This window comes from Wyeomyia smithii, chromosome 2, assembly GCF_029784165.1.
Source record: "Wyeomyia smithii strain HCP4-BCI-WySm-NY-G18 chromosome 2, ASM2978416v1, whole genome shotgun sequence".
Classification (NCBI taxonomy): Eukaryota; Metazoa; Arthropoda; class Insecta; order Diptera; family Culicidae; genus Wyeomyia; species Wyeomyia smithii.
Window position 1 is genome coordinate 273,261,399 of NC_073695.1, and position 25,819 is coordinate 273,287,217.

At 40.1% G+C, this 25,819-nt stretch overlaps 3 protein-coding genes across 4 annotated transcripts in view; all 3 read right to left on the bottom strand.

Moving 5' to 3' along the window:
* Window positions 1–11,435: 11,435 nt before the first annotated feature.
* LOC129720617 (uncharacterized) lies at window positions 11,436–12,962 on the bottom strand. The gene has a single exon (XM_055672105.1). The coding sequence runs from the start codon at window positions 12,960–12,962 to the stop codon at window positions 11,436–11,438; it is 1,527 nt and encodes a 508-aa protein (XP_055528080.1).
* Window positions 12,963–13,051: 89 nt separating this feature from the next.
* Window positions 13,052–13,812, bottom strand: LOC129725566 (uncharacterized). The gene is made up of 2 exons (XM_055681562.1): window positions 13,333–13,812; window positions 13,052–13,264 (listed from the first exon to the last, which is right to left on the bottom strand). Exons 1-2 carry the CDS (start codon window positions 13,803–13,805, stop codon window positions 13,234–13,236), a joined length of 504 nt encoding a protein of 167 aa, XP_055537537.1. The 5' UTR covers window positions 13,806–13,812; the 3' UTR covers window positions 13,052–13,233.
* Window positions 13,813–20,527: 6,715 nt separating this feature from the next.
* LOC129724639 (uncharacterized) overlaps window positions 20,528–25,819 on the bottom strand; it is a 60,078-nt gene continuing 54,786 nt past the window's right edge. Inside the window, exons 2-5 of one of the 2 annotated variants that reach the window (XM_055679709.1) lie at window positions 23,534–23,706; window positions 23,240–23,472; window positions 21,124–23,144; window positions 20,528–21,054 (exon numbers count right to left, since the gene is read on the bottom strand). In XM_055679709.1, the coding sequence (XP_055535684.1) occupies window positions 20,771–21,054; window positions 21,124–23,144; window positions 23,240–23,472; window positions 23,534–23,683 (2,688 nt within the window). In that variant the 5' untranslated portion in view covers window positions 23,684–23,706 and the 3' untranslated portion in view covers window positions 20,528–20,770. Of the gene's footprint in view, window positions 23,145–23,239; window positions 23,473–23,533; window positions 23,707–25,819 lie in introns of both variants that reach the window. The other variant, XM_055679708.1, reaches the window with a different exon arrangement.

The window sequence follows — 25,819 nt, forward strand, 5'->3', positions numbered from 1 at the left end:
ATATAAAAAAGCTTATTTTTCAAAAATCTTTTTTTCTGTATAAAAATTACAAAAAAATTACCGAAGCGATGAAGAAATCAAAAAAAAGTTATATTCAAAAATAAATTACAACATGTTTATTTTTGAAAGGACAATATTATTATCTACAACTTTGCCAAAGGCACTATGCCAATCAAACCAACTGTTTCGATTATAAAAATATTTTTATTACCTACAGAGTGTCCAATTGGAGATTAAAATTATTTTTTCAGCTAAATCGGTTTGTTTGACTGGCATAACTAGTGTCTCTGGTAAGGTTGTAGAAAATAATTTTGTCCTAAAAAAATATGCGCTGTTACTCGCTCTGCGACACGCAAATTTATGTACAATAAAGTATGAAAAATTTATAAAAAAAATGAAGGTTCAAGAAAACTGATTATTAGTTATTGCGCAAATTGTAAATAGAATTTTCAGTAATATCATTTTCTCAAAACCAAAATAACAAATAGATAATGGTTGTTTAATTTTTGATGATATTTCATTGTCTTTAACAAATATAATAATTTCCTTACCTGGAAGTTATTTAAAATACGCTTTTCTGTTGAGGATATTCAAAATGATTTTTAATTTGTTGTTGAGTTTTTTAATAAATTACAAAGTTTTTGAATGTCGAACAAAATATAAACATCTTTCTTTCTTCCTTCAGTTCACGAACATCCAGGTGTTATATATTGTTTTTAAGACCAAAACATTGATTTTTTTACCGGTCGTTGAGTATTGGAATATACCTCCAGGAAAAGTAACATAAATCCCGACGCATTGCAAAATAGAACTATTATTCGAAAGAAGTAAATGCCATATAAGGCAAAGCCTATTTAAAACAAAAAAAAAATTTCTTCGTTAGGATAAATTTGAAATATGTTTCAAAAATTTGATTACAGTTAATTGCTGACAACTCTCAAACTTTCCGTGACACTTATTAATTAGTCGTGTCAAATAAATTTATTGATTAAAAATAATAAATTATAAGTCAGACTTATAATAATAAATTATAAGTCAGAAAAAAGACTACGTGGTCTATTCGTTAACCCCCACACCCCCCGCGTGATTTTTCGTGGTGTTTTGATAAACCCCCTGTCTTCCTATTGGTTTGGGAACGGCCCCTTTGAAACAAACCAAAAATTGTTTTTCTTTCAACCAATCAACAGTTAGAATGGAATGTTGTAATGCAACAAACAAATAGTTTTCTCTTTACTCAAATAAGTTATTCGTGATCATCCTCGTTCTCTTATTTCTCGTTCTTTCTAACCTTTCTTTTCTTCTACCTTGTATATTCGTCAAGTGCAACGTCAGAATCACTTTTATGCTATAATCTGAACTTGTTTTTGACATTGTAAAATTTTGTGTCCCCTAAAACAAAAGTAACATTTCTCAGTTATGTGTTCAACGAGAGCGAACCATGTACTTTTTATTCATTCGTTGATAAAGTATACTTTTTTGGTAACACGTTTAAAATATTTTTGATAAGGTACCTGGCAATTTTGAAACCTGTGCTGACTTTGAAGTCAGAGTGTTTTGAAACAATACTAAAAACTCAGGCAATTACAACTTTTTCTGCTTGACACATCGATCACTCTGTCTGCACACTATAAGGCATAATATCTGGTCAGCCTAGTGATAGCAATGAACTATCCGAAAAAGCACATTTAAATACACTCAGTGTGCGATGAGGACTCCTCTAACACAGAGAAATCCGAAAAAACGCTTGAAAATATTTACAAGTCGAGTAGCATAGAACATTTGGCCTGTAAGAAAGAGCTTCAGAGCTTTAGTTTTGACAGGAATTGCTATGCCCTCCTAAACGAAAGACAAAAAGTGACCTCTTTAACCTTGTGGGCTGCAAATATGATCACATTTTGATGTACGTTAAAGATGCGTAAAGTTTATTCCTACAAACAAATTACTAGATATCTTGTAGCGCATTTGGACGGCTTTATATTCCTTGAATATGACTTCAGTGATGACATGAATTCTATGCTCTGCGTAAATAAAAAATACCTCCCGCATGATGTTACGGTTTTGTCTATAAAAACAAAAATTACCGGCTGAGAGTTTATTCTTCTATGTCTGACTTAGTATACCAGATATCTGTTGAGATATATTCAATTTAATTTATAGTCGCAATGAGCACAAACCAAAATAATGTAATAATGTGCATTGGAAATTTGGTCCGAAATTTCGCGAAATTTCGTAATCGTCGAAATTGGAAGTTTTATTTCGCGAAATTTTAGGCGGAATTTAGCGAAATTCAACGAAATTTTTCGGCAATTTCGCGAAACCGAAATTTCGCGAATTTTCGGGAAATTTCGAGTTTTACGAAATTATACGAAATCATTCGAAATCTCGCACAGCCTTACTGTTTCGTTCATAATCAAATGCGCCGTTCACTTTCTAACCGCTTGAAATCGTCGCAACAAAAAAATCTGGAAGTGTTCCCATGTGTGTAAATTTTACCGTTAAAGTATAGAAGTGAATTATGCACAGCGATGAAAAATTGTTGGTAAATTCAATATTCCGAGTTCCAAGCTTGACCTTCTATTTTACGCATAGACTCATTTAGTAGTTGAATCTGTACAGAAGTTGCAGGGCTAATGCGACGATTCCTCTGACACAAAAATTCCTTCCTAGACTGCTTCCTAGAATGCATTACCTGACATATAAAACCTAGTGTGAAATTAACATCTTACTTCGAGGCTAACCGAGGCCTTTTGATTTGATTAATTTCACTTTACATGTTTTCCTTTATTTAGATAAATGAATCAATGTGTTTCAATAAGAGAAATACACAAGAGAATGATTTTTCCACTCATTGATTCTAAGCAGAACTGGTAACACTGTACTCCGAGTTTTTTTTTCCGTTTGATAAACAAACAGATTTGCATTTTCTTTCCTGTTTCGCGTTCACCGGTAGAACTATCTATTCGTCTGCAAATGCAAAATTTTGAACAAAAATCATTACACGGCATTAAATAGCGATTCAAAAGTGAATACAGAGAGGTTAGTGGTGATGACAGAGGTAGGTATACGAAATCCAGTTATAAATATTGGAATACTAAATTTTCTTTTTCTAGTCTTCAACTTGTAGCCTAAATCCGGCACTAAATGTATCCGACCTGCATAGTGATCAGGATTTTAACAATTCTACTGAGTTTTAAGACGATGAGGATTCTACTGAATACATTACCCTGGATCCGGAGTTTGCCGAAATATGTAAAGAACCCGAGGCAGGTTCTCAAAATGAACAACTTCCATGCTGTTTGCCAGCCATTAAACGCAAAACAACGGAGAGTACGTTTGATTTTATGATTTCTTGCTACAAAAAAAGATTTTCGCGGACAACATCATTCCAATGGAAAAGTGGAAGCGAAGGTGATTGCCAAGGAGTACCATGTTTTCGGTAACTCACCAGAGGAAGTTTTGGAGCAAACCTGGGAGGTTGTTAAAAGTCATGTTCGTCGGGAGGTCATCGTGTACGACGACCAAAATTTTAAACGAGTTAAGTGGGCTGACGACGCAGATACTGAATTTTCAGAATATGGATGAATATATACTGTTCAAGGACCTTCATCGCAAGCGTACATATCGAGTGTCTGAACTACAGCAGAATTCGGATATTATGGTTAAATGGAGAAAAAAGGTTATTGACGTGTACCTACATGTTTATTCGTTAGCGATAGCAAATCAAAAGTTGTATGATCTAGTGATGAAATTCGAACCACCGGATGATCCAGATAGATCAGGAGCTTGCAGCAATAAGTCTTATCAAGAAATAATAATTGAACTAAAGACTATGCATCCAGAAGTATCGGCAGATTCATTCGTGTGGAACAACTGGGCGGAGCATGTAGAAGCATCACCAGGATACAAACGTGACTATGTGAAGCAGAATCCACCAGATGAAATTCGATTGCTTCTTAGACCTGCATCAAATGATGATTCAGTGCTACTAGAAGAAAACCGCCGAGGGCTTTTTTTCGCGAAAACTATAACTCGTGCCATGGAAGGCCATATCAAAGGCCTAAAGGAACACTTCGCGCAACTATCAGCCGCTGCTAGTATGATTGATGCACGGGTATTGGAAATGGAAATACAACTAAAATGCCACAACGAAATGTTGACATCAATGCAACGGTTACTTGCACCTGTGAAAAATGAGCTTAGTCGATCACTGGCGACATTTGTGACAGATGCGGAGGATGTTGATCATATGTGAATAAATGAACCCGCTTTTGCAACAATCGTCATTGAACTGAAGCTCAGCAAATTCGATAACATAATTTCTTTTAAGATAGAAAATAAATAGAAAATAGATAAGAAAATAAACAGTATGATAAGAAGAGTAGTATGAAAAAAAAAGTATGAGAAGAAGAAACAGGTTTCCGAATGATAAAAATAAACATTTTATCGAAAGATATTTCTCAGTTTTATTCATTCATTTTATTTACCTAAATAAATTGATGAATGTACTTGCATCAACAATATTATTGCTTTTCGTTCTAAAATAATTCCGTATTCAACCGACTTATTCTGATTCTAACTCTGAACAAAAATCAAAATTTTCGATAGATTGATTCAGCCCAATTCGGGTATTGAACTTTCCTCCTTCGGTATAGCCACAATTTCTAATAATGTTCGAACAGTCGTAATTTTTGAAGCTTATTGCTATTTGCATATTCCTACACAAAGAAATTATTCATTTCATTGCATATTCCTACACAAAGAAAGTATTCATTTTTTTCTCTCATGAGAGCAGCTCTTTAAGAAAGGTAACTTAATAATTTGCAAATTGTTCTTCTGTCGTCGGAATTTACGACCAGGACACAGACAAACAGACGTGCCACTCGATGACGATTTCTCTCTCCAGAAAAATAACAAATATATTGAAAGCACTACCTACCTACCAAACAAAAGTAGGCCCCTGATGTTGCTATAAACAAGCGTGCACACTAATTAGCAAAAACAAAATCAGTCAGTAATGCCCCAGGTTGGTGTGATGACACCTCGTTTAGCATACAGACGCGAGGCATAGTACGCTAGGCATAATGGACGGTAGCCGTATACGAGGCACATGGACGCGAGGCCGAATGGGCTTAGCGTCAACTTGCCATGAAGCAAGCGCTTGTAACTTTGCGAATAACCCGCATAACACCCGCATAACTTCTAATGGGACCTAGTGTAGGTTGTAGGTCTTGTTGAGTGAGTGTAACATTCGCTCATACTAGAAATTTTCCAAACACCCTCAAAATCTGAAGTTATGGTCAAAATACGGTTTTTAAAACCTCAGTACATACAACTTTCTTTAACTCAGTCATTTCTGGACCGGCTTTCAATATTTTAGCAGTTTTGGAAAGAAGATGAACAGGGCTTTCAAAATATGTACAGATTTGTACTAATATTACTGAAACATGTTGAGTTATTTGAGTTCAAATCTATTTTTTTAGACTTTTTCACGTAATTTTTCAACCAAACTTGAAATTTGCCACCTGTTTTTGTGAAAAAGATACTACAAATATACTTAAATTTTGAGAGTATATCCAATAACGAATCAAACAAAAGTGGTTTTGTTAAAATCAGTGAAAATTTAGCTTAGTTATATATTTTTTATGAAAACCAAAATTTTTAGCTTCTATCGCACAATTATTTCACGGTGCTACAAAAAAAGAAAAATATGCAAGAACTTCTTAAGTGACCCAGTGTAGGTTGTAGGTCTTGTTGAGTGTAACATTCACTCATACTAGAAATTTTCCAAACACCTCTTAAATTTGAAGTTATGGTCAAAATACGGTTTTTAGACTTCAGCGCATATAATTTTTTCAACTCAGTCATTTCTTGACCGATTTTCAATATTTTAGCAGTTTTGGAAAGGCGATAAACAGTTGAGTTATTTGAGTTTAAATCTAAATTTTTAGACTTTTTCACGCAATTATTCAACTTAACTTGAAATTAGCCATCTATTTATGTGAGAAAATTAACGTGGTCCCCGTGGCTCCGTGGTTAGCAATGTTGCTCGGCCTGCTCTCTCACGCGGTTGATATCGAATACGAAACAAGCAGAAGAAGAAGACAATTCAAACGGGAATTCGATTGTGTTCCAGATCACAAAACGACACCTACGCGTTAACCCAAAACGCCTCACTGTGCGTCGACAGCAGCAATATAGTCTTTTGGCTTAGCTGCACACCAATGAATATCGAGTTCTTCTGCACTGGTAGATGACGAGTGGTACTGGTGCCTGTGCCAGCATGTTTTTCTTCAAGACCAGTTTTAATAACATTTTAACAGCAGAACGTAAAACTGTCTCATAGTGGAGGTGGTTACGAACTTTCCGAAAAAGCTTCACCTTCAAGACATCAAAATAATCTAGGCTCATAGAAGCAAACATTAGTTGACCTATTGAGACGGGGAGATTATGTCAAATTTTTTTGCTACTGCTATTCAGGATATTACAGCAGGCACTTGGTGTCTACTCATGCAGTCTGTGCCAGGCGTGCTTGCATGTGATTGGTACATTGTTCGTGAAAATTCGACCTTGAAACTTTTCTGAAAATTTCACTGTTTAACAATGAAGTGATAATGATAACAGAAGAATCACAAAATTGTCCATCATTTTATCAATCCAACGACATATTGATTATTGTGATCCGTCCTGTGGTTACATCAGTATTACCGTTTGAAATCTTTCATTCCAACGTCACACCTTGGTTTTAGTTTCCGCAGAATGTATCTCAATATAGTGCGGTTAGACGTAGTCCTACGTCGAAGCCCTGATTCAACTCATCATCTAATACCTATCTTCTGGTAAGATCCGAAATTTTGTAAAGAAAAGCATACAATGAAAAATAAAATCCTTTTCCTGTTTTGATTGCAAATATTTTCAAATGCTTCTTATATTTGTCTCTGTTTCTAGCGAGCGAAACAACACAGGAACGATGCGAAGAATACTCTAATGTGATTAATTTTAAAAAAATGGAATGTTTTAATAAATATAAATGTTGTTCAGTTTTATATGAAAACTTTTATCCTATTCAGGAGAATTAGCAATTGATTTAAGTTTATGAAACTAAACACATGCACTAAGGACACAAGTTACACGTGAAAATTATAATTCAGGTTTGCCCAGAATTTATCGATGGGACGCAGCTGGAGGATGTTGGTCGGTTTCGCCGGCTTGGGAACCAAATCGATATTCAACCGGTCCATCTGGGTCGATGCCAGATCCAGCCAGAACACCGCGTCTTCGCCCTTGTGATATTTCTTGATGAACGAGCAAGTCCGGAGCGAAAGAAGAGCGGCTTTCACATTCCCTTTTCGTTGATTTTCAGTCACAGCAGCACCTTCTTGGGGAATTCGGTGTGTGAAATGAACTTCACCTCAGAGCTCACTTCCTTCGTGGGGAAAGTGAAATACGAAGTGCCCTGCCAGTCGTTGTCATCCAGGGTGAGAGAGGTCCCTTCGTCCATCACCACCGTTACGTGGCGATTCGCCGGAAAATCGACATGATCATCTTATTCAGCCGCTGCTGCTGCGTCATTGTCTGCAGCTTCGAGACCAATGGACGGGACTGCCGCTTCACTCGCGATGTAAGTGTGCGATCAATGCGTGCGGAATGTAAACCCATGCAAAATCGGCAATTTTCGTCCATTTTTACCTTTGTTATACTAAGCATAGGTTTTTCTAATGCAAAAGTAATTATCGGAACCGAACTTTGTTTTGGAACCACATGTCTAAGCAATGCATGAAACTTCGAGATCTGATAGAGTTGAAAAAATAATTTCAGAAAAGTCGACTTTCTGCTTTCCAGTCCGTTGCTAAGACATTTGACATAAACAATTTTTTCGATATTAAAAAATTTATGATATTTTATCGGCCCAAAAAAGACAGCTCTAACTACTTCAAGGCACGACATCCGGAAGGCTAATTTAATCTATAGGACCTTTGCCAGGGACTAGTAATACAAATTCTCCGTACGTGCGTAGAAAATAAAGACCGCCCGGATTCAAGAATGTTGCTTGTTTGATTTTATTAAATCAATTCTATTGAAACCCCGGAGAAAAACAATTTTCTTTTCCAAACTCTCCACTTGTCCTATAGATTTTTGTTTCTTGGCTTTGAAAACTTTTTTTTTTGTTGCCTACTCATTGCGCTGCCATGCCGTCATCTTTGTTTTTCCCGTGGAAAACAAGGTGTTTAGTATCAGCACTTTATACTAGCAAAGGAATGTAGAGATAATATACTATTTCGGACTTTGCAACAGAAGGTTTCATCAAATATCTGTATGTGGGAATGGAACTTTGTGACTGCACCTCTGGGAGTGCTGCTGCATGATTGAGTTGAAATTTTGAATGGGGACTTTTTTCAAGAAGACTTTTCAAAAACTTTTCAGACCCCAGACTCTCTCACACTCATTTCTCTACTGCAACCCAACCCGTATTGAAAATGAGTGATGTGAGCGTGCCAAACGACTGTTTTCTGTGTAGCAAAGCATCATCCAAAGAATAAAAAAGACTTATGGAACGTCGTACAGGCAGCGTGAAATGCTATTTCAGCTTCTACTTGTGAAAACCTGGTGGTAAATCTACCACGAAAATTGAATATGGTTCTACAGAACAAGTGACAAGCCACAAAATATTGAAAGTGAGTTTTGTAACGTAAAAGGTCACTTTGCTATGGATATGTAGGGCAATAATGCTAATTTGGAATGTTTTGTATATATATTTTAATAGTGTATTTATTTTTTTCGCCACCCTAAAAACACTAACTCACACAAAAAACTTTTGGAATCACCGACACAGAAAAATTCCAGTTATTTTTCCGTTCCTCTTTCAAAGAGAGTATCTGCTGATCGTAATGACGTAACATAACATCATACAACAACTAGAATCAGTGCGCAAATATGAAAAAATGTCCTACACTGCAAGTGTATTTATTATTTTCACTATCACTGTATGTATTCTCGTCTCTGCTCACGAGGTCTTAGGCTCCGGAACCCAATATCCATTCATTCTCTAATCGGTTCTGCTTTTTACATGCCCCTAGTTACTTCTTCCGAACGTTCCGGTTTCCTACGAATTTTGTGGCTGTCATTTATATGGACCTTCTAACGCATAGTGAACTTATTTCTTTTCATGGTAGTCAGATTTGGATGGAACTGAACTAAATCGTCACATCCTTGAGAGTTTTGATTAGACCCAATCTGCCGTTCATTCGACTCCTGATGATTCCATCATTATGAATCTATTAGGAAAAATTATCATGGAAAACAGGGATCCATGGCCATGCGGATTCGTCATCTAGCGGAAATCCAGCTTCTAGCTTGTGGACAAAAATTTCAGGCTTTCTTAGATATAAATTCGTCGAACTGTGCTGTGGTTCGCCGTGATCTTTTTTGCCAAATCATGCCCGGATACTCGGAACTCGGAACACCATAGTTCGTAGATTCCGGTCATATGTTCCACCTCTACGCCTGACTTGTTTTGCCCGATCCAACATTAGAGTACCACGGTAACGTTTGAGTACGGTATTTACGTCGATTTTGGAAATTACTGGCATTTTGTGATCTTTCCTCCTAATGACGATGAGTTCTCAACGCGAGTGTGCAGATTTTTCCTCCCCTTTCACGTTCCATCTAGATATCTTTTGAATGTATGCATCAATTTGATCGAATATTCACAACTGAATGAACAAACCATCCGAATAAAAACAATGTCAATGTCAATGGTTTCTAGATATGACAACTTGGGGCGCTACATTAGGGAAAATGGAGCAGGAATCATGAATACCTCCCATTTGCAGTCCACAGCTATTCAGAAGTCGACAAGTCTAATGTGCTCTCACGGATTAAAGGGCTTGCTGTATCGGGTAAAATGAAATCTCCCAGAATTAGGTGTGGTGTCGGAAGCATTTCCGTTAATTATATAACCTACAACCGGTTACGGAGCCATCCACATACCACGTGGATAGATTTTTAACGATTATTAACCCCCCCCCCCTCTCCTCCGTGGACAAATGCCCATATAAATTCTTTTTGCCTTTCTCCTAGAAAGGTATAGCAATCACTTGCAAAACCGAAAGTATGAAAGTGCTCCAAAGGGCCTGAATAGTATAAATAACTTCACTGTCCGGCAAGGCTCCCGCAGAATGTCCGAAGTGGAACGCGTGCTGCCCAAAAACGTGGTTGGGTTCGGACTAATGAACAGTACACTTCATTCGATTGCGGACTGTATATTTAGCTTAATCACGTACGACTTGCACGACCGGTATGCCAAAGGGAACTGACTCATCAATCCTGACCTACCCTACATGCGAAGGCACTCAGCTGCCAGGAATCTACTACTACTATTCTAAATGGTATCTCGTTCGGTAATCAACTTCAATGTATAACGATCAATTGGATCTCAGCGATCCTACTGCAACGAGTTCCTTAACTGACGTAACATACCGGCGGCCTTGAGTTCACTCAACACAATTATTCTTAGATAATACAAAACAATAAAACAATAGACGCTGTCTAGACTCTGTCGGCTCATCTGTCTCGAGTTTACCACACATCGTTGTTGTTCGCTGATTGAATTGTTGAATGGTCCAGATGATCTCTTTTTGTTATTGGTGACGATATCCGACATGCATAACACGATGAATCCGTGCACTGATATCATGCGTTATGTGTATGCAAAAATTTTACCATAAGTTGATCGATGCCTGTTAAAAACAAATACGATTGTAATCCGAACCAATGATTTTCGGAGGAGACACGTAACTTAAGCTTCGGCCCCCTGGCGTAAAAGGATAATATATCCGGTGTTTGCCAAAGTGTGCCCCGTGGGGGCAATAAATACTCATCTTACTAACAGCCAGGATACGATGCCTCGATGTGGTGAGTGGTAGCGACGGTTGATCCTCATAACGTGGTACATCAAACGGGATGTCATCTTGTGGCTGGCGATTATTCGAATCTGGATAGCAACATACGAACGGCTAACGAACATCAGACATATCTGCGAAAATATTTGAAACGATTGGATCCAGAAAAACTACGAATGTGGATCGACGTAACTAAAATGTTGCCCCCGTGGCTTTGCGGTAGATTGTGCCGCAGATTGCCGACAATTGCCCCATGTGGGGGCGTACTTATCTTACGGTTCATCCAAACATTGAACAGATGCAGAGTAATCAGGTAGCTTGCGATCCAAGGCAGGTCTCCAGATTTCTAGCGATGAAAGAAAAACAGCGCAGTAGGTTCCAACGAAACAGTGATAATTGTTGAACATAACTTAACGATTGCCCCCAGGCAAAAAACGACATATTTCACGTCGCCAGCTGCCCAAAGTGCCCCAGTGGGGGCTTGAAAACTTAAATTTTAAATAGCGACGACAAACACACTAACTGATGTTAGAAAATTTACTGGGTATCCTTGACATGCGGTTGATTATCACGGATCGGAAGAATGCATATTTTTTGAATGCCTCGCCGATACGTTCCCTTTTGGGTGCGAACGGTGACAACCCTTATGTTGCCATCGGTTCCTGGATGAATTTCTGTAACACGTCCTAATTGCCACTTCAGTGGGGGTAAATTATCCTCTTTTACCAACACCATCGTTCCGATGTGTAGGTTGTTTCTCCTTCTTGTCCATTTGTTTCGATTGTGGAGATCTGACAAATATTCAGTTGGCCAACGTTTCCAGATCGTTTGGAAGAACTGTTGGACTAATTGCCACCTGCTTCGTCTGTTTTCCGGTATATCCGTGAGGCTGGGTTCTGGAATGGCGGTGAGAGGGCGCTGTATTAGGAAGTGCCCAGGAGTAAGGGCTTCCAAATCTCGATGATCGCTGCTTAGTGGAGTGATTGGTCTCGAATTGAGACAGGCTTCGATCTGCGTGACAACGGTGAACATTTCATCAGGACGGGGTAAATTATTTCCAATGACTCGTCGCATGTGACCCTTAAGGGACTTCACGGCTGCTTCCCATAACCCACCGAAGTTCGGTGATTTCGCAGGAATAAATTTGAAATCGATCATGTCCTTTGCTGCCTCTGTAACTATCGGATTTTGAAATTGTTCAGAGCGGAACAGTCGGTGCAATTCGCTTGGTTCTCTCCGAGCGCCTACGAAATTGGTGGCATTATCACAAAAAATTACTCCAAGTTTGCCGCGCCTGGCAATGAAACGTTTTAGTGCTGCGATAAAGGCTTCGGTCGTAAGATCGGCTACCACTTCTATGTGGACAGCTTTGACCACCAAGCAGATGAACAAGCACAAGTAACACCTAGCCGGAATGGCCTTTCGCGACGTGTGGCGGAGACTAAATGGACCGCAATAGTCAATTCCAACTCGCAGGAAGGCAGGAGCTGGAGTTACCCATTCCAACGGTAAATCGCCCATCAGTTGGTCATGGACGCGTGGTCGTGCTCTAAAGCAAGGAACACATTCATGAACTACTTTCTTCGCTAGGTTTCGCCCACAAAGTGGCCAGAATCTTTCCTTCATGCAGGAAAGCATAAGCTGCGGTCCTCCGTGGAGGAGTTTATGATGATATTCTTTCATTATCAGCTTGGTTAATAGGTGACTGCTGTCCAACACTATCGGGTGTTTTCTGTCGAACGTAACTGGAGCATGACGAAGTCTACCGCCAACGCGAATCACACCGTCTCGTAGCTCAGGATCCTTGGAATGTAATTTAGAGGTAGGCTTAACTTCTCCTCTCGCTGCTAGATCCGACAGTTCAATTGGAAAACATTCGGATTGTGCCAATTTCACTAAAACGAGCAATGCTTCTTCATGTTCTCGTGCACTGAGCACTCCTATTCGTCTGACTGTTCGATTGATTTTTCTGCTATTATGTGTGTAACGTAATATCCATGCCGTCAACCGGACCAGTTGACACAATGACGAATAAAGAGTGAAGATTTCACTAGGAGGTAACATCTGTAACGCTGCTGTAACTAAGGGTTTTTCTTCCAACGTAACTGAATCGAATTGTTGGTCTGGAACTTTATACGTTTTCGGCCATTCGTTGCAATCTTTCCCGAGCCAACTGGGACCGTTCCACCATACAGAGCTTTCTGCTAGTTGAAGCGGTGTCGCACCCCGGGAAATAATATCAGCCGGATTCTCAACGCCGGGCACATGATTCCAAACGCCTTCTCGGGAGATGTGCTGAATCTCCGACACTCGGTTGGCTACGAATACTTGCCATCTAGACGGATGCGATGAAAGCCAACACTTCACTATGGTTGAATCAGTCCAAAAATAAGCATTAGTTGGAATTTGGATGCTTGCGGCAACAGTTTCATACAGGTGTGCCAGTACCAATGCTGATGACAACTCTAGTCTGGGTATCGACAGTTTTTTCTTCCGCTTATTCAAGTCTTCTAAAGGCGCCACCTTCGATTTCGCCATCACTAAACGAACTGATACCTGACCTTCTCGTGTTACACTTCTTAGGTAGATAACTGCTCCGTAAGCCCTTTCTGAGGCATCACAGAAACCGTGAAGTTCGCATGAAATTACATTTTTACCAAATGCAATCCAGCGTGGCACGGAAACTGCATCGAGTCGATCCAAGCTGTTTCTGAACTCCAGCCATTGTGATTGTAACGTCATGCTTAAAGGCTCATCCCAAGAATACTTTCCTTTCCAAAGCTCTTGGAGAAACATCTTCGCTTGAACAATGACGGGTCCTGCTAGTCCATATGGATCGAAAAGACGTGCGGCTTCAGATAGTACAACACGTTGCGTTATCGGAGACGTCTGCTTCCAGCGTGGCATTTTAAACCAAAAAAGATCCGAATCTGGTTCCCAGGTGAGACCAAGTGTTTTTACGGTAGATGTCGTATCGATATTAAGAACGTCACGTTTATCCCTCAAGTAACTTGGTATATTGTTCAAAATCTCTTGTTGATTAGAGTGCCATTTCCGCAGGTTGAACCCAGCGGATCCGAGAAGCGATTGCACGTCGCTGCAAAGTTTCTTCCCTTCATCTACAGTATGTACCCCAGCAAGCATATCATCAACGTAGAAGTTGTTCTTGATCACATTGGCTGCAACTGGATGTGTCTTTTCTCCCTCTTCAGCACATCTTTTTAAACTCCTTGTGGCAAGATACGGAGCTGATGAAGTGCCATACGTTACGGTGGTCAATTGGTATGTTCGCAGCCTCTCATCCACTGATTCTCTCCAAAGTATTCTCTGAAGTGGCTGATCTTGTTCCACGACGTTGATCATTCGGTACATCTTCTCGACATCGCCGACAATTGCATATTTATGGAGTCGAAACCGAATCAAGATAGACAGCAGATCATTTTGAACTACTGGACCCACCATCAGAATGTCATTCAACGAAATTCCGGAGTCTGTGGCGCACGACGCATCAAAAATGACTCTCAGTTTCGTCGTGGTACTGTCTGGTTTCATAACAGCATGGTGGGGCATGTAGTAGCTACACTTTGGTTCATTTTCCTCGTCCCTTATTTCCTTCATTTGACCCATTAGCAAATATTCGTGGATAAATGCCGTGTAAAGAGCCTTCATTTCCAGATTAGCATTCAATCGCCTTTCAAGTGCCATAAATCGTTTGGTTGCAATTGACTTTGACTCTCCCAATCGTTCCATCAAGTAATCCCTTTTGGGAAGTGTTACTCGGAATTTTCCATCTGCATCTCTTGATGTTGTCTGTTCGAAGATAGTTTCGCAAGTAGTCTCCTCAATGGATAGACAGCTCTTTGTCTTACAGGTCTCTAACTCCCAGAAACGCGCTAGTTGTTCATGGATTTCTTCAGTTGTGACTACATTTGCGACGGCAATGCTATAGCTAGCTTCAGAGTTGTCCGATATTTCTCCCGCTACTATCCAACCGAGTTGGGTGTTACATAGAGTCACACCTGTTTCCAACAGCTTCATCTGCTCTCCCAGCAACAGATCATAAAAGACTGAAACACCCAAAATTGCATCAACTCCACCAGACTCGTAGAAGCTTGGATCAGCTAAGCAAATATCAGTCGGCAGCTTCCATGTACCGATATCGATACTATGCTGCGGCAAATTCAACGTGATTCGAGGTAGTACATAAAACTTCAACTCTTTGGTCTCGAACAATAAATTTCGTGACAGGATTCTTGCTAACACAGATTGTTTAGACACCGTCAAAGCATCACCAACACCCTTTACTGGAAGATTTTCATGGAACCGTTTAAAGTTTAGTTTCTGGGAAAGGTTTTCCGTGATAATGCATATTTGGGACCCGTTGTCTAATAACACACGAGCGAGGGTCGTATTGCCGAAGCGATCAGCAAAATTCACGATTGCAGTTGACAGAAGTGTTGTGTTCCGGTGACTGCGAATGTGGTGTAAAGTAGCAGTGTGGTGAAGAGTAGCTGTTGTGTTTGTGGGAGGTGGCTGTCGTGTAGGTTGCGATGCAGTGTTCTGTACTGTTGCGGGTTGAGAATTTAACTGAGCATTATTCATCCGGGATTGTCCCTGTGAATGTGGTTGTTGCTGAGTTTGGGACTGTTGACGATGCGGCATTTGCACGTTCGCGTTACCGACTTGAGGCCTGTTCGGGATTTTCTGGGTTTGACCTTGTGTCGTCGAATTGGCTGACATAAACGGATGTAGTAAATAATGATGGCGTTGTCCACATTTTGCACAGGTACGCCTAGAGCAATCAGCCATGAAGTGTCCCTGAGATAAACAGTTCAAGCACCAACCAAGTCTCCGAATAGCAACTCTCCGATCGACCACTCTCATTTTGCTGAACCGACGACATTGTTCAATGCTATGCGCACCTCCATTGCAGATAGGGCAGACACTTGTACTCTGAGTTACAGTGTGGATTGCAGGGCTCCTGAAGGACCGCCGCTGCTAAACTTCTCTTCGACCCGACGTAGAATGCAAAATCCCACAGTGCTGTTCTAAAAAGTCAGCCATGTCTGCATATCGTGGAATACCTTTGCACGCATGATGTGTTTCCCAGTGACGTAGCGTTGTGTTGTCCAGTTTCTGCGACAGCATGAAGGCCAAGAGTGTACTCCAATTCCTTGTGTTTTCTCCTAATTTCTCTAATTGTTGTAGGTTTACCTTGAACGTCATGAGTATGGTATTCAGTGCATCAAAAGATTCCGATCGCATAGCAGGAACAGCAAACAATGCCTTGAGGTGCTCATGAGCTATCAGTTTGTGATTTTCATATTTCGTTTCCAAAATGGCCCAAGCAATATTATATGTTGCTGCACTAACCTGCACCTGATTAATTTGAAGCAGCGCATCATCCCGCAAAGAAGCTCGCAAATAATTGAACTTGTCCATTGGACTCAGGTCCTCATTATTGTGAATCAGTGATTTAAAGTTGTCCCGAAAATTAATCCACTTCTGTAATTTGCCCGAAAAGGTAGGTAACTTTAACTCTGGGTATTTTATGCGACAGGTTTGTCCTGGATTGGCAGCATTCGGCTGGCATTCAGCAACAATTCTTGTGCCTCTAGCAAGCTTGGCAAGCAACGCAGATTTCAAACGAAAATATATATTTTCAAATTCTTTGTACGCAGTAACGTTCCCGGCATCACTGCCTGCGGCACCTACATCATCATCAGCAGCGCTTTCATATGTATCGCCAGCATCAACTTCGTCTAAGATCACATCTATTTCGACTCTAACTGCACAAAACTTTTCAAAGATTTCATCCAGCAGAATCCCTAGAAGGCATTTTAAAGGATTCGATAAAGCGACACTTACCCTGTTTGAACAATAGAATCACTCCCGAGACCTCAAGCGGAACGAATTGACAGGATTGACAGCCCAATTAACAAACCACTTAACCGTGGGAATTGATCAAACGGAAAGTTGTAAAAAGGCCGTGTATTAAATTATCAACCGGAGAAACTCAAATATATTCTCATCAAACGCGAATCAAATTTTATTCTACTCGCAACGTGGTGCGGTAATTTTGCGCATGCTAATAGTACAAAGGCACAGCGCTTTTATATTTCTATTGTCTCATGCAAGTTATAAGCAACCAAGCCACCTCAAACACAATCACACACAATGACTACTTATCTGACTCCTCGTTGATCGATGGTAGATGTCCGAAAATTTCGCCAGTTGCTCCGATTTATTGTCGGCGGTGCTTGATCGCATCGAATTGAATACCACTTAATGGTAACAATATATATCACAAATCCAAACGGCAATCAGTACACATTTTCAAAGAGATGCCACCTTGGGCACGGTATCGGTTAGCACTGAATTTATCTCCAACGCAGAAACAACGAAATACGACCGTTTCGCACAGTATCAAAAACCACGCTGCCAGGAATCTACTACTACTATTCTAAATGGTATCTCGTTCGGTAATCTACTTCAATGTATAACGATCAATTGGATCTCAGCGATCCGACTGCAACGAGTTCCTTAACTGACGTAACAGGGCCGAATGGCATATATCACTCGACTCAGCTCGACGAGCTGAGCATTTTCTGTATGTGTGTGTATGTGTGTGTGTGTGTGTGTGTGTGTGTGTGTATGTGCAGATTTTTATTCTCACTCACTTTTCTCAGAGATGGCTGAACCGATTCTCATGAAACTAATTGCAAATGAAAGGTCTTGTTGCCCCATAAGACCCAATTAAATTCCATTGTAATCGGATTTTTAGTTTAGAGGTTATGTATCAAAATGTAAAAATCATGAAACATCATTATCTCCAAAACTCGATGTCAAATGGAAGGTCTAGTTGCCCCATAAGACCCTATTGATTTGTTTTGCAATCGGACTATTACTTTGCCTGTTATGTTTAAAAATGTGAAATCCAGCTAGGAAAAGGAACATATTCCGAAGACTACTTGGACTCACTCACTTTTCTCAGTGATGGCTGACCCGATTTCCACAAAATTAGTGTAAAATTAAAAGTCTAGCTGCCTCATAACACCAACTTGAATTTTACTGTAATCGTACTGTAACTTCGTCTGTAATGTACCGAAATGTGAAAATCACGAAACTTCATCTTCTCAGAATCTACACAACCGAATTAATCAATATTATTATCAGATGAGCGGGCTAGTTAAGGGTTAACTGTTGAATTATGATTGAACACGTGGTTTCAAAGTTTGGCTGCCCTATACGTTCCCATTTCATTTGATTATAATTGAACTTAAGCAACCGTTATGTATTAAATTGTTAATAAAACAACGAAAGTCTATTACCTCAAAGATTACATGACTTATTCGAACATAACTAGTGTCATACGAACGAGTCATCTCTCAACCTTACAAATAACAAACCTCATAACAATTTGATATGTGGCTCAAAAGTGATGGAAAGAAAAGAAGAAAAGACTATTGAAAAATATACCTGCTTTGATCGATATATGTGGCCTCAACATAATTTAAATGTGGTATCGTACTATTTGAACGTTCCAAGTTCATTGATTCCTTGTGGTTTGTTTGAAGTCTGCAAATGCACGACGAATCGGCCATAGGATATGATCAAAGTTAAATAAGTAATCGTTTGAAATGATTGGTTTTATCGAAATGACAACATCCTCGACTTTTGGCTTCTGTACATCGCCGTTATTCTGAATATATTCTTATTGGGTGGTATTCGGTCATTTTCAGCAGGTTTTCTGGCATCACTATAACACCGGAAATACCCATACTGGAACGTATTTAATTATTTTGGTTGTTTTCCAGAAACTAAAAGTGGTCGTCTGTAAAATTCAAAATGGTGTCCAGGGTCAATGTTTGGTTTCTATGCATCATCTCGATTACGGAAATATCCATATTGAGTATTATTCGGTCATTTTTGACTGTTTCCTAGAAATTGCCATTTAGCAATTCAAAATGGTGCCTGAGGTCAATTGTTAGCTCATCGCATCATTCTGGTTCCAGAGATACTCATATTGGATGGTATTTGATAATTTTAGGCTGTTTTTCACAAACCGGAAGTCGCCATCTTGGATTACAAAATGGTATTTAAGATAATTTCATTCATCATTTCATCATTTTCGGCTGTTTCCCAGGAACCGGAAGTCGCCAACCTAATCCAAATCAAAAATGGGGTCAGTGGTCGATTTCAGCTGCTGTGTATCATTCTAGATCCGGAGATACTCATGTTAGACGGTAATCGGCCATCTTTGGCTGTTTTTCAGAAACCAGAAGTTGCCATCCTACAATTCATGATGGTCAATTTTTAGCTTCTTGTAACATTTTGGCTCCGGAGATACTCATATTTGGTGGTATTTGGTCACTTTGGGCTGTTTCTTAGAAACCAAAAGTCGTCATTTTGGACTTCAAAATTGCCTGTGAAATCAATTTCAGTCATCTGGGCGTAATTCTGGTTCCGAAAACATTCAGATTCAATGGTATCCGGCTGTTTGCCAGATTGATTAATTTTCAGCTTCTGTCCATCTTTCTGGTTCCGGAGATACTCATATTTAATGGCAATCTTCCATTTCAAGCCGTTTTCCAGAAACCGGAAGTTGCCATCTTATAATTCAAAATGTTGTCTGGAGCCGATTTTTGGTAACAGTGCATCATTCCGGTTCCGGAAATACCCATATTGAGTGGTATTTAGTCGTTTGTCGCTGTTTTTCCGAAACCGGAAGTCGCCACTTTGGATTTCATAATGGCATTTGAAGACAATTTCGATCGGTTTTAGCTCATGTGTATCATTCTAGATCCGGATATGATTATATTGTGTGGAAATCCGCCATTTTTGGCTGTTTTCCAGAAACCTGAAGTTGCCATCTTACAATCCAAAATGTTGCCTAAGGTCGATTATGGAACAAATTTATTTCTACTAAAACATTCACCTGCCAAATATGGTTCCATTTAGTTGGTTAGCTATCGAGATGTGCGAGGGGCGTCCAACTATCATGGACATATTTGTTACCCCTTAAAACATCCACTTGCCAAATTCGGTTTCATTAGCTTGGTTTGTTCTTTAGTTGTGCAGAAATTTACGTTTAATTTGTATGGGACCCCTCCCTTACAGAAGAGGGAGGGGTCTCAAACTATCATAGGAACCTTTACCGGCACCAAAAACCCCTACATACAACTTTTCACGTCGATCGGTTCGGTAGTTTTCGAGCCTATATGGATCAGACCGACAGACAGACCGGACTGCATTTTTATATGTATAGATTACAACATCAATATTTTAGAACCTAAAGAGTGAATAGACATTCATTAAATTGAAGCGTTCATATAAATCTATTTTTACAAATCAAAGTTTGAATGAGAAAGGCTGGGTATGATCGCTAGGTGGATTAATTTAGATTTTTTTTTGTAAGGACCGTGGACATTCCACAACCCCAAGCTGTCCACGTGGTATGTGGATGTGAAAATCTCCGAAAATCCTAAAAGTGACTCAAAACAGGTTGATTTTCTTGGTATTTTTTTCATATACGCATCAAATAGAGAATTCTTTCGGATAGAATTCAAAGCTTTTCACTGTGATTTAAAATATTTCTTTGACAGAATTATTCATACAATTACAATAAATTACTTATCACTTAGAAAAGCACGTAACTTAACAGAAATTTCATCGTTTAACTTTGTGGCGATTGTGTAATCAGTGTACAATGAGAGTAAATCTAAGAGCCTTCTTAGCATTAACCATTGTTTTATTGCATCCTCTATTCACTGTTAAAGTGCCTTCCTTCTAACTAACCAACGGTACCGAAACAATGATCAACAGAAAAAAAAAAAACAACAACATCAGTCTCCCCGGTTGGTGGTCCGCCCCTAATTCGCGTTCTGCTCCTTATTCAGCGGTACTCCGTTCTCGTCGATCTCGACGGATGGCACTAGCGGCGGCTTAAAACCTCCGTACTCGATTCGCAGGCTCTTCCCGTACGCGGCATTCCTGCGGAATTTGACGTCGCTTTTGACCGCCCAATGGTCTTCCAGCAGGGGTGTAGGACCGACGTAATCGTCCCTGTAGATCTGCGGTCCCAGAGCTTGCGCTACCGGTTGCAGTACTTGCTGTGGTTGATGATGAGCGTACGGAACCGGGTAGGATAGCTTGCCTACAAATTGATGCGAGTGATCGATTAACGGTTGATGGTAGCTATTGTAGTGTTGGTGGTAAGAATTACCATTGTAGGGATCACCGTGGTAGGAAATACCGTACAGTGGTTTCGGTTTCTCCGGGTAGTGGTGAGGGAGAACATTGTACTGAGAAAAGTCCACATAGGATGGAGCTTGAATCGAAGCCCCAAAGTGGAGGTCATTCTTCGGATATTGGCTGTGGTAGTAGAGTGGCTTCGGATGTGGGGGACCCTTTATGAACACATGTTCGGTGAAGTGTTTCTTTTTTCCTCCAAAAAATTTGTGTAAATCGAACAGCTTCTCGTGAGTTGTGGTTTTAATAATAGCGTGTGTGGGTTTGGGTTCGTGGATGGTTACAGGGATGTATTTTTCTACTGGATATGGGATGGGGACACCGACAGGGACTTCGACTGGATAGTGCACTGGAACTTGGACGGGAATCTCAACAGGGACTTGCACCGGATAGGGAACTGGACGATCGATGAATTTTTCCACTACCTTTTCAACCGTAACCGGAACGGGTACCTCAACTTGTTTTTCAACTACTGTCTCTACCGGGCGATCCACGATCTTCTCGACAACCTTTTCAACGGGAACCTCAACCGGGTAAGGACGGTCGACGATCTGTGTAACAGGGTATGGTACCTGTACTTCTTTTGTGACAATTTTCTCAACTGGAACCGGACGGTCGACGATTTTTTCGACAAATTGAGTTACGGGATAGGGAACCTTAACCTCCTGGGTGACAATCTTTTCCACTGGCACTGGTTTTTCTATAATCCTATCCACCGGAACCGGAACGGTAACATGTTGCGTAACGGGCCGATCAATGTAGTGATGAACTGGAACTTGTTTTTCAACGGCGTACGGTACTTGAACAACGGTTTGAACGGGTTTTTCGACAATCTTTTCCACCGGATAAGGTACGGGGACGTGCTTTTCTACGATTCGATCGACGGGTTGTGGGACTGCTTTTTCGATGAAAATAGGCTGCTGTACAATTCGCTCAACAGGTTTCTCAATAAGTACCTTTTGTGTCACCACTCTGTCGACCGGCTTTTCAATGAAGATCGGTTGTGAGATCACTTTGGTGCGGGCACCAAACTCTCTGTTTAATGAAGGTTGGGGATTTTCCTGCTCAATTAGAATGTTTTTAATGTTGACACTTTTTTGAACCTCAACAAGGGTCTTTTTGTCCGAATCTAGCTTGGGGGGTTGTAAGATCGCATAATCGCAGTCGTCATTGTTTTTTTGTTCCAAACTGGTCAGTCGCAGGCCAGCTGGAGTTGGAGTGAGGTATTTGTAGCTAACGGACGCGGGAGTTACAGTTTCCTTAGCAGTATAGCGTGCCGTTGATGACGAATGCTGGGCAGCCGTGGTACGGAAACGAGTACTCAGTCGAGTAGCGGTCGTACCACGTCCTTTGGTGGACAAACTAATCGGTCTAATTGTTGTAACCTCATGTCGGATCACTACTGGAGTCGACTTAACATTGTCATCGCATGGTTCCTCAGTTGCTCGACTTGCGGGAAAAATGGTTTCCTTCAAAAACTGTCCCCTGTTGTGGTCCTCCGATTCACCGATGATTTCTACATTAATTTGCTTGTAAACATTGTCCGATCGCTCGCCGGAACGATGGCTGCGACTTGTCGCTTCGGACATTTCGCCTACAATTATTGGATTATCAAAAGAAGGAACCGCTATATTATCATCCAACTTCTGCTCGTTTTTACGGCTTTCGCTTGTTTCGTTGTCAAGTACGGTTTCCGTCGTGTTCTCCTTGGAAGAGGTGGGTAGAATTTCTTTTTGTTCCTCTTCGGCATTGTTGATATTCATTACATCTTCACTGCTAACCAAGTTTTGAGTGGAGGATACCAGCTTATGAATGCCTTCTTCGTCTAAATCAACTTGGGGTTGCTTCTCGATGGTTGCAGCACTTTCCGGAGTAACACGATTTGTGTTCTCCTGCTGGACAGCCGCATCCAGCGTCGGTTGTACCAAGGTCACAAGCTGCACCGGAACAGTGTTCGGACTGAATACTATCTGACTGGTCTGATCGTTGGAGTATCTAAAAATGAAATGAATGTGTAAGAGAGGTTTTCCCAGGTTGATTGACGAAGCAATCTGCTAGCTGTCAAAAGCACAACTTTAATTATCTAATACCCAACGATAGGCTGGTATGCGAGTGACAGTTCCGACTGCTGTGCGGCTGCTTTCGGATGCTCCTGCTGCTGCTGTTGTCCACTGGAGACCATATCCGAGTAGTACACATAATAATTACTGTTGGGCCCAAGCGATATCGAATGTTCGTATTGGACGCCTCTTCTGGGACTATGGGAGGATCGGTTCGGCCCCTGCGTGGGAATTGTTTGCAGCGGATGCACGATTGTGAATGGCTAAAATGAGGGGGTGAGCAAGAGTTTTAAATGTCAAAAGTTTCTATCACTTGGGATCTACCTGCTGATCTGGTGGAACTGTTGGCAAAAGCATCGGAACCGTGCGGGCCTGCGTGACCGGTTCAGTCGGGATGGGTTGAAGCGAGGGTACCGTTTGTGCTGCTAGCCCCAGTACGCATACGGCCAGTATCAGTGCGATCGATGTCAGCATCCTGGTTCATTTAAAAGCGAAATCTGTGTGGCGGAAAGATAAAAGAGATTATTGAAATTTTGTATCAATAAATTTGGTTTTCTTTACTTAATTATTTAACACACGCATACTTCTATGAAACTTCTGTTCATTTGCATACTTGCACAAGTGGCAGCAATACATCGCTCTGATGACACATTCCAGCGTAACGCAACACCATGAGGAACCGACTGGCCTGGTTATTCAAAATTGGCTTTAAGAGCATATGATTGAACAGGTCACAAATAATGCCAACTAAATGTACCTTCTTATGACGGGTTGGTTCAACAATTCAGATAGTTGTATCAGTACTGCAACTCGATACATTTTGTAACGCGACATCATCGCTGAATTCCGCTTTTTCAACCTTTGATGGCATACGTTCAGATATCAGCACTGCCGTAGGTTCTTGGACCCTAGTTTTTTCTGGGTATTGGTTCCGTAGACCAAATCCAACAAAATGAAATATTACAACATAGGAAATAATGAATTTTTAGCGAAATGTTCCAAAAATATTTCGGTACATCAATGGTGTCGCGTTACGCAAAACAGTCTTCTGCAAATGGTGTCACGTTACGACAATTCGAGCTTTGTAAATGTGGGCATCCGGATTTTTTTTGTCATACTCTCTTTGGCAAAGTTGTTGTTTATGCTAATACCAATAAGTTTATGCTATGACATTTACATTTAGAGTAAAATTACGCCGATGAAGGCGTTTCAGATTAATATTACTTCAACCGGTATCGTACTGGGAATGTTTTCCTTCAAAAAAAGCTATATCTCATTCAGAGCTTAACCTCCTTCTTTAAATTCAAGCGGAAATGAGTAGTTTATGCATAGCTTTCTCTCCGGGCCCTCCACTTTTCGACTGGTAAACAAAAATACCTGTATCTTTTAGAAATATTGGACCCTTTTTACAGAAGCCTCGGTGAGCAACTCGTCTCGTTTGAAATACATGGAATTTTCTGCTACAATCTTACTCAAAATTGCACGAGTTGGTCTCTGTTCAGAATAATAAGACGCGTATTGTTTGTTGTTTGGCCACCCAAATGTCCTTCCTGAATTAGGGTAGCGCAAAAAAACAACTTTTTCACCAAAATGACTACTTTAAACAAATTTCAGTCCCTCGACCGATTTTAAAAATCTTTTAGCCAAAAATGCAGGTATTCGTTAAGCCTTTCAAGAAAAGATATCAAAACGCACTTGAAGTAAGAAGAGATTTGTCAAAAACATGAATGAATCCGATTTTTGAGGTTTTTGTGGGTTGTGTGTTGAAATATAAGGTGGTGTCGTGAGCTCGGTAGGAATATTGTTAATTTATATTGTAGCTCGGGTTTGATGAGTTTGAATAAATGTTGAAAAGGTATTAATCAGCAACTCTACAAGGAACAAGGAAGAGCGGAATTAACCTGGTTGTTTTCGTCTTTCGGAGTTTTTAGCAATAAGGACCAAAAAGATCCCATCGTTTGATATTTGTCTCAAAAAGTTATGAAATTTACATAAAATATGGAGTTTTGAATTATTTAAAAAACCGCTTGAAAATGAATATAATGAAGACTCGCGCCAAAATACGGCACCATAAAGAATGTGTTACTTCTCTAAAAATCGTCTTCCGAAGCGAATTTCTCATTATTTCATTCTATTTCTTTACTTCCCAAACTTTCTCTATATATTATTCATTTTATTTTATTATTTCATCAGCCCCGATTGACAACTCGTTATAGTTTTCCGATTAGATTGAGCGGTACAACGTAGTAAATCTTGGGGTAGATTCAATCATGAACATAATTTCTATATTAAGTTTTATGTATCACAAACCGAAACCTCAGAAAGAAAAATACTGCAAGCGGTAGAATGAGTGAAAGACGGTGAAAATTATGAGTGAAATAATAGTGACCCTAGTGACTTTTTTTATTTCAATAGTGACCAAAAAGTTTAAAATTTATTTTTTTACCTAAATATTTGAAATGCATATACTAATTTAATTATTAGATTTCGAGTTTTTGCCTTTCAGTATCCAACGATTTAACGCCCATGCACGACGATTCTGAATATAGGGCCCTATTATAAAAGTCGAATCGACTTGATTCGCCCATGTTTTTCAAAGAGGTGAGTTGC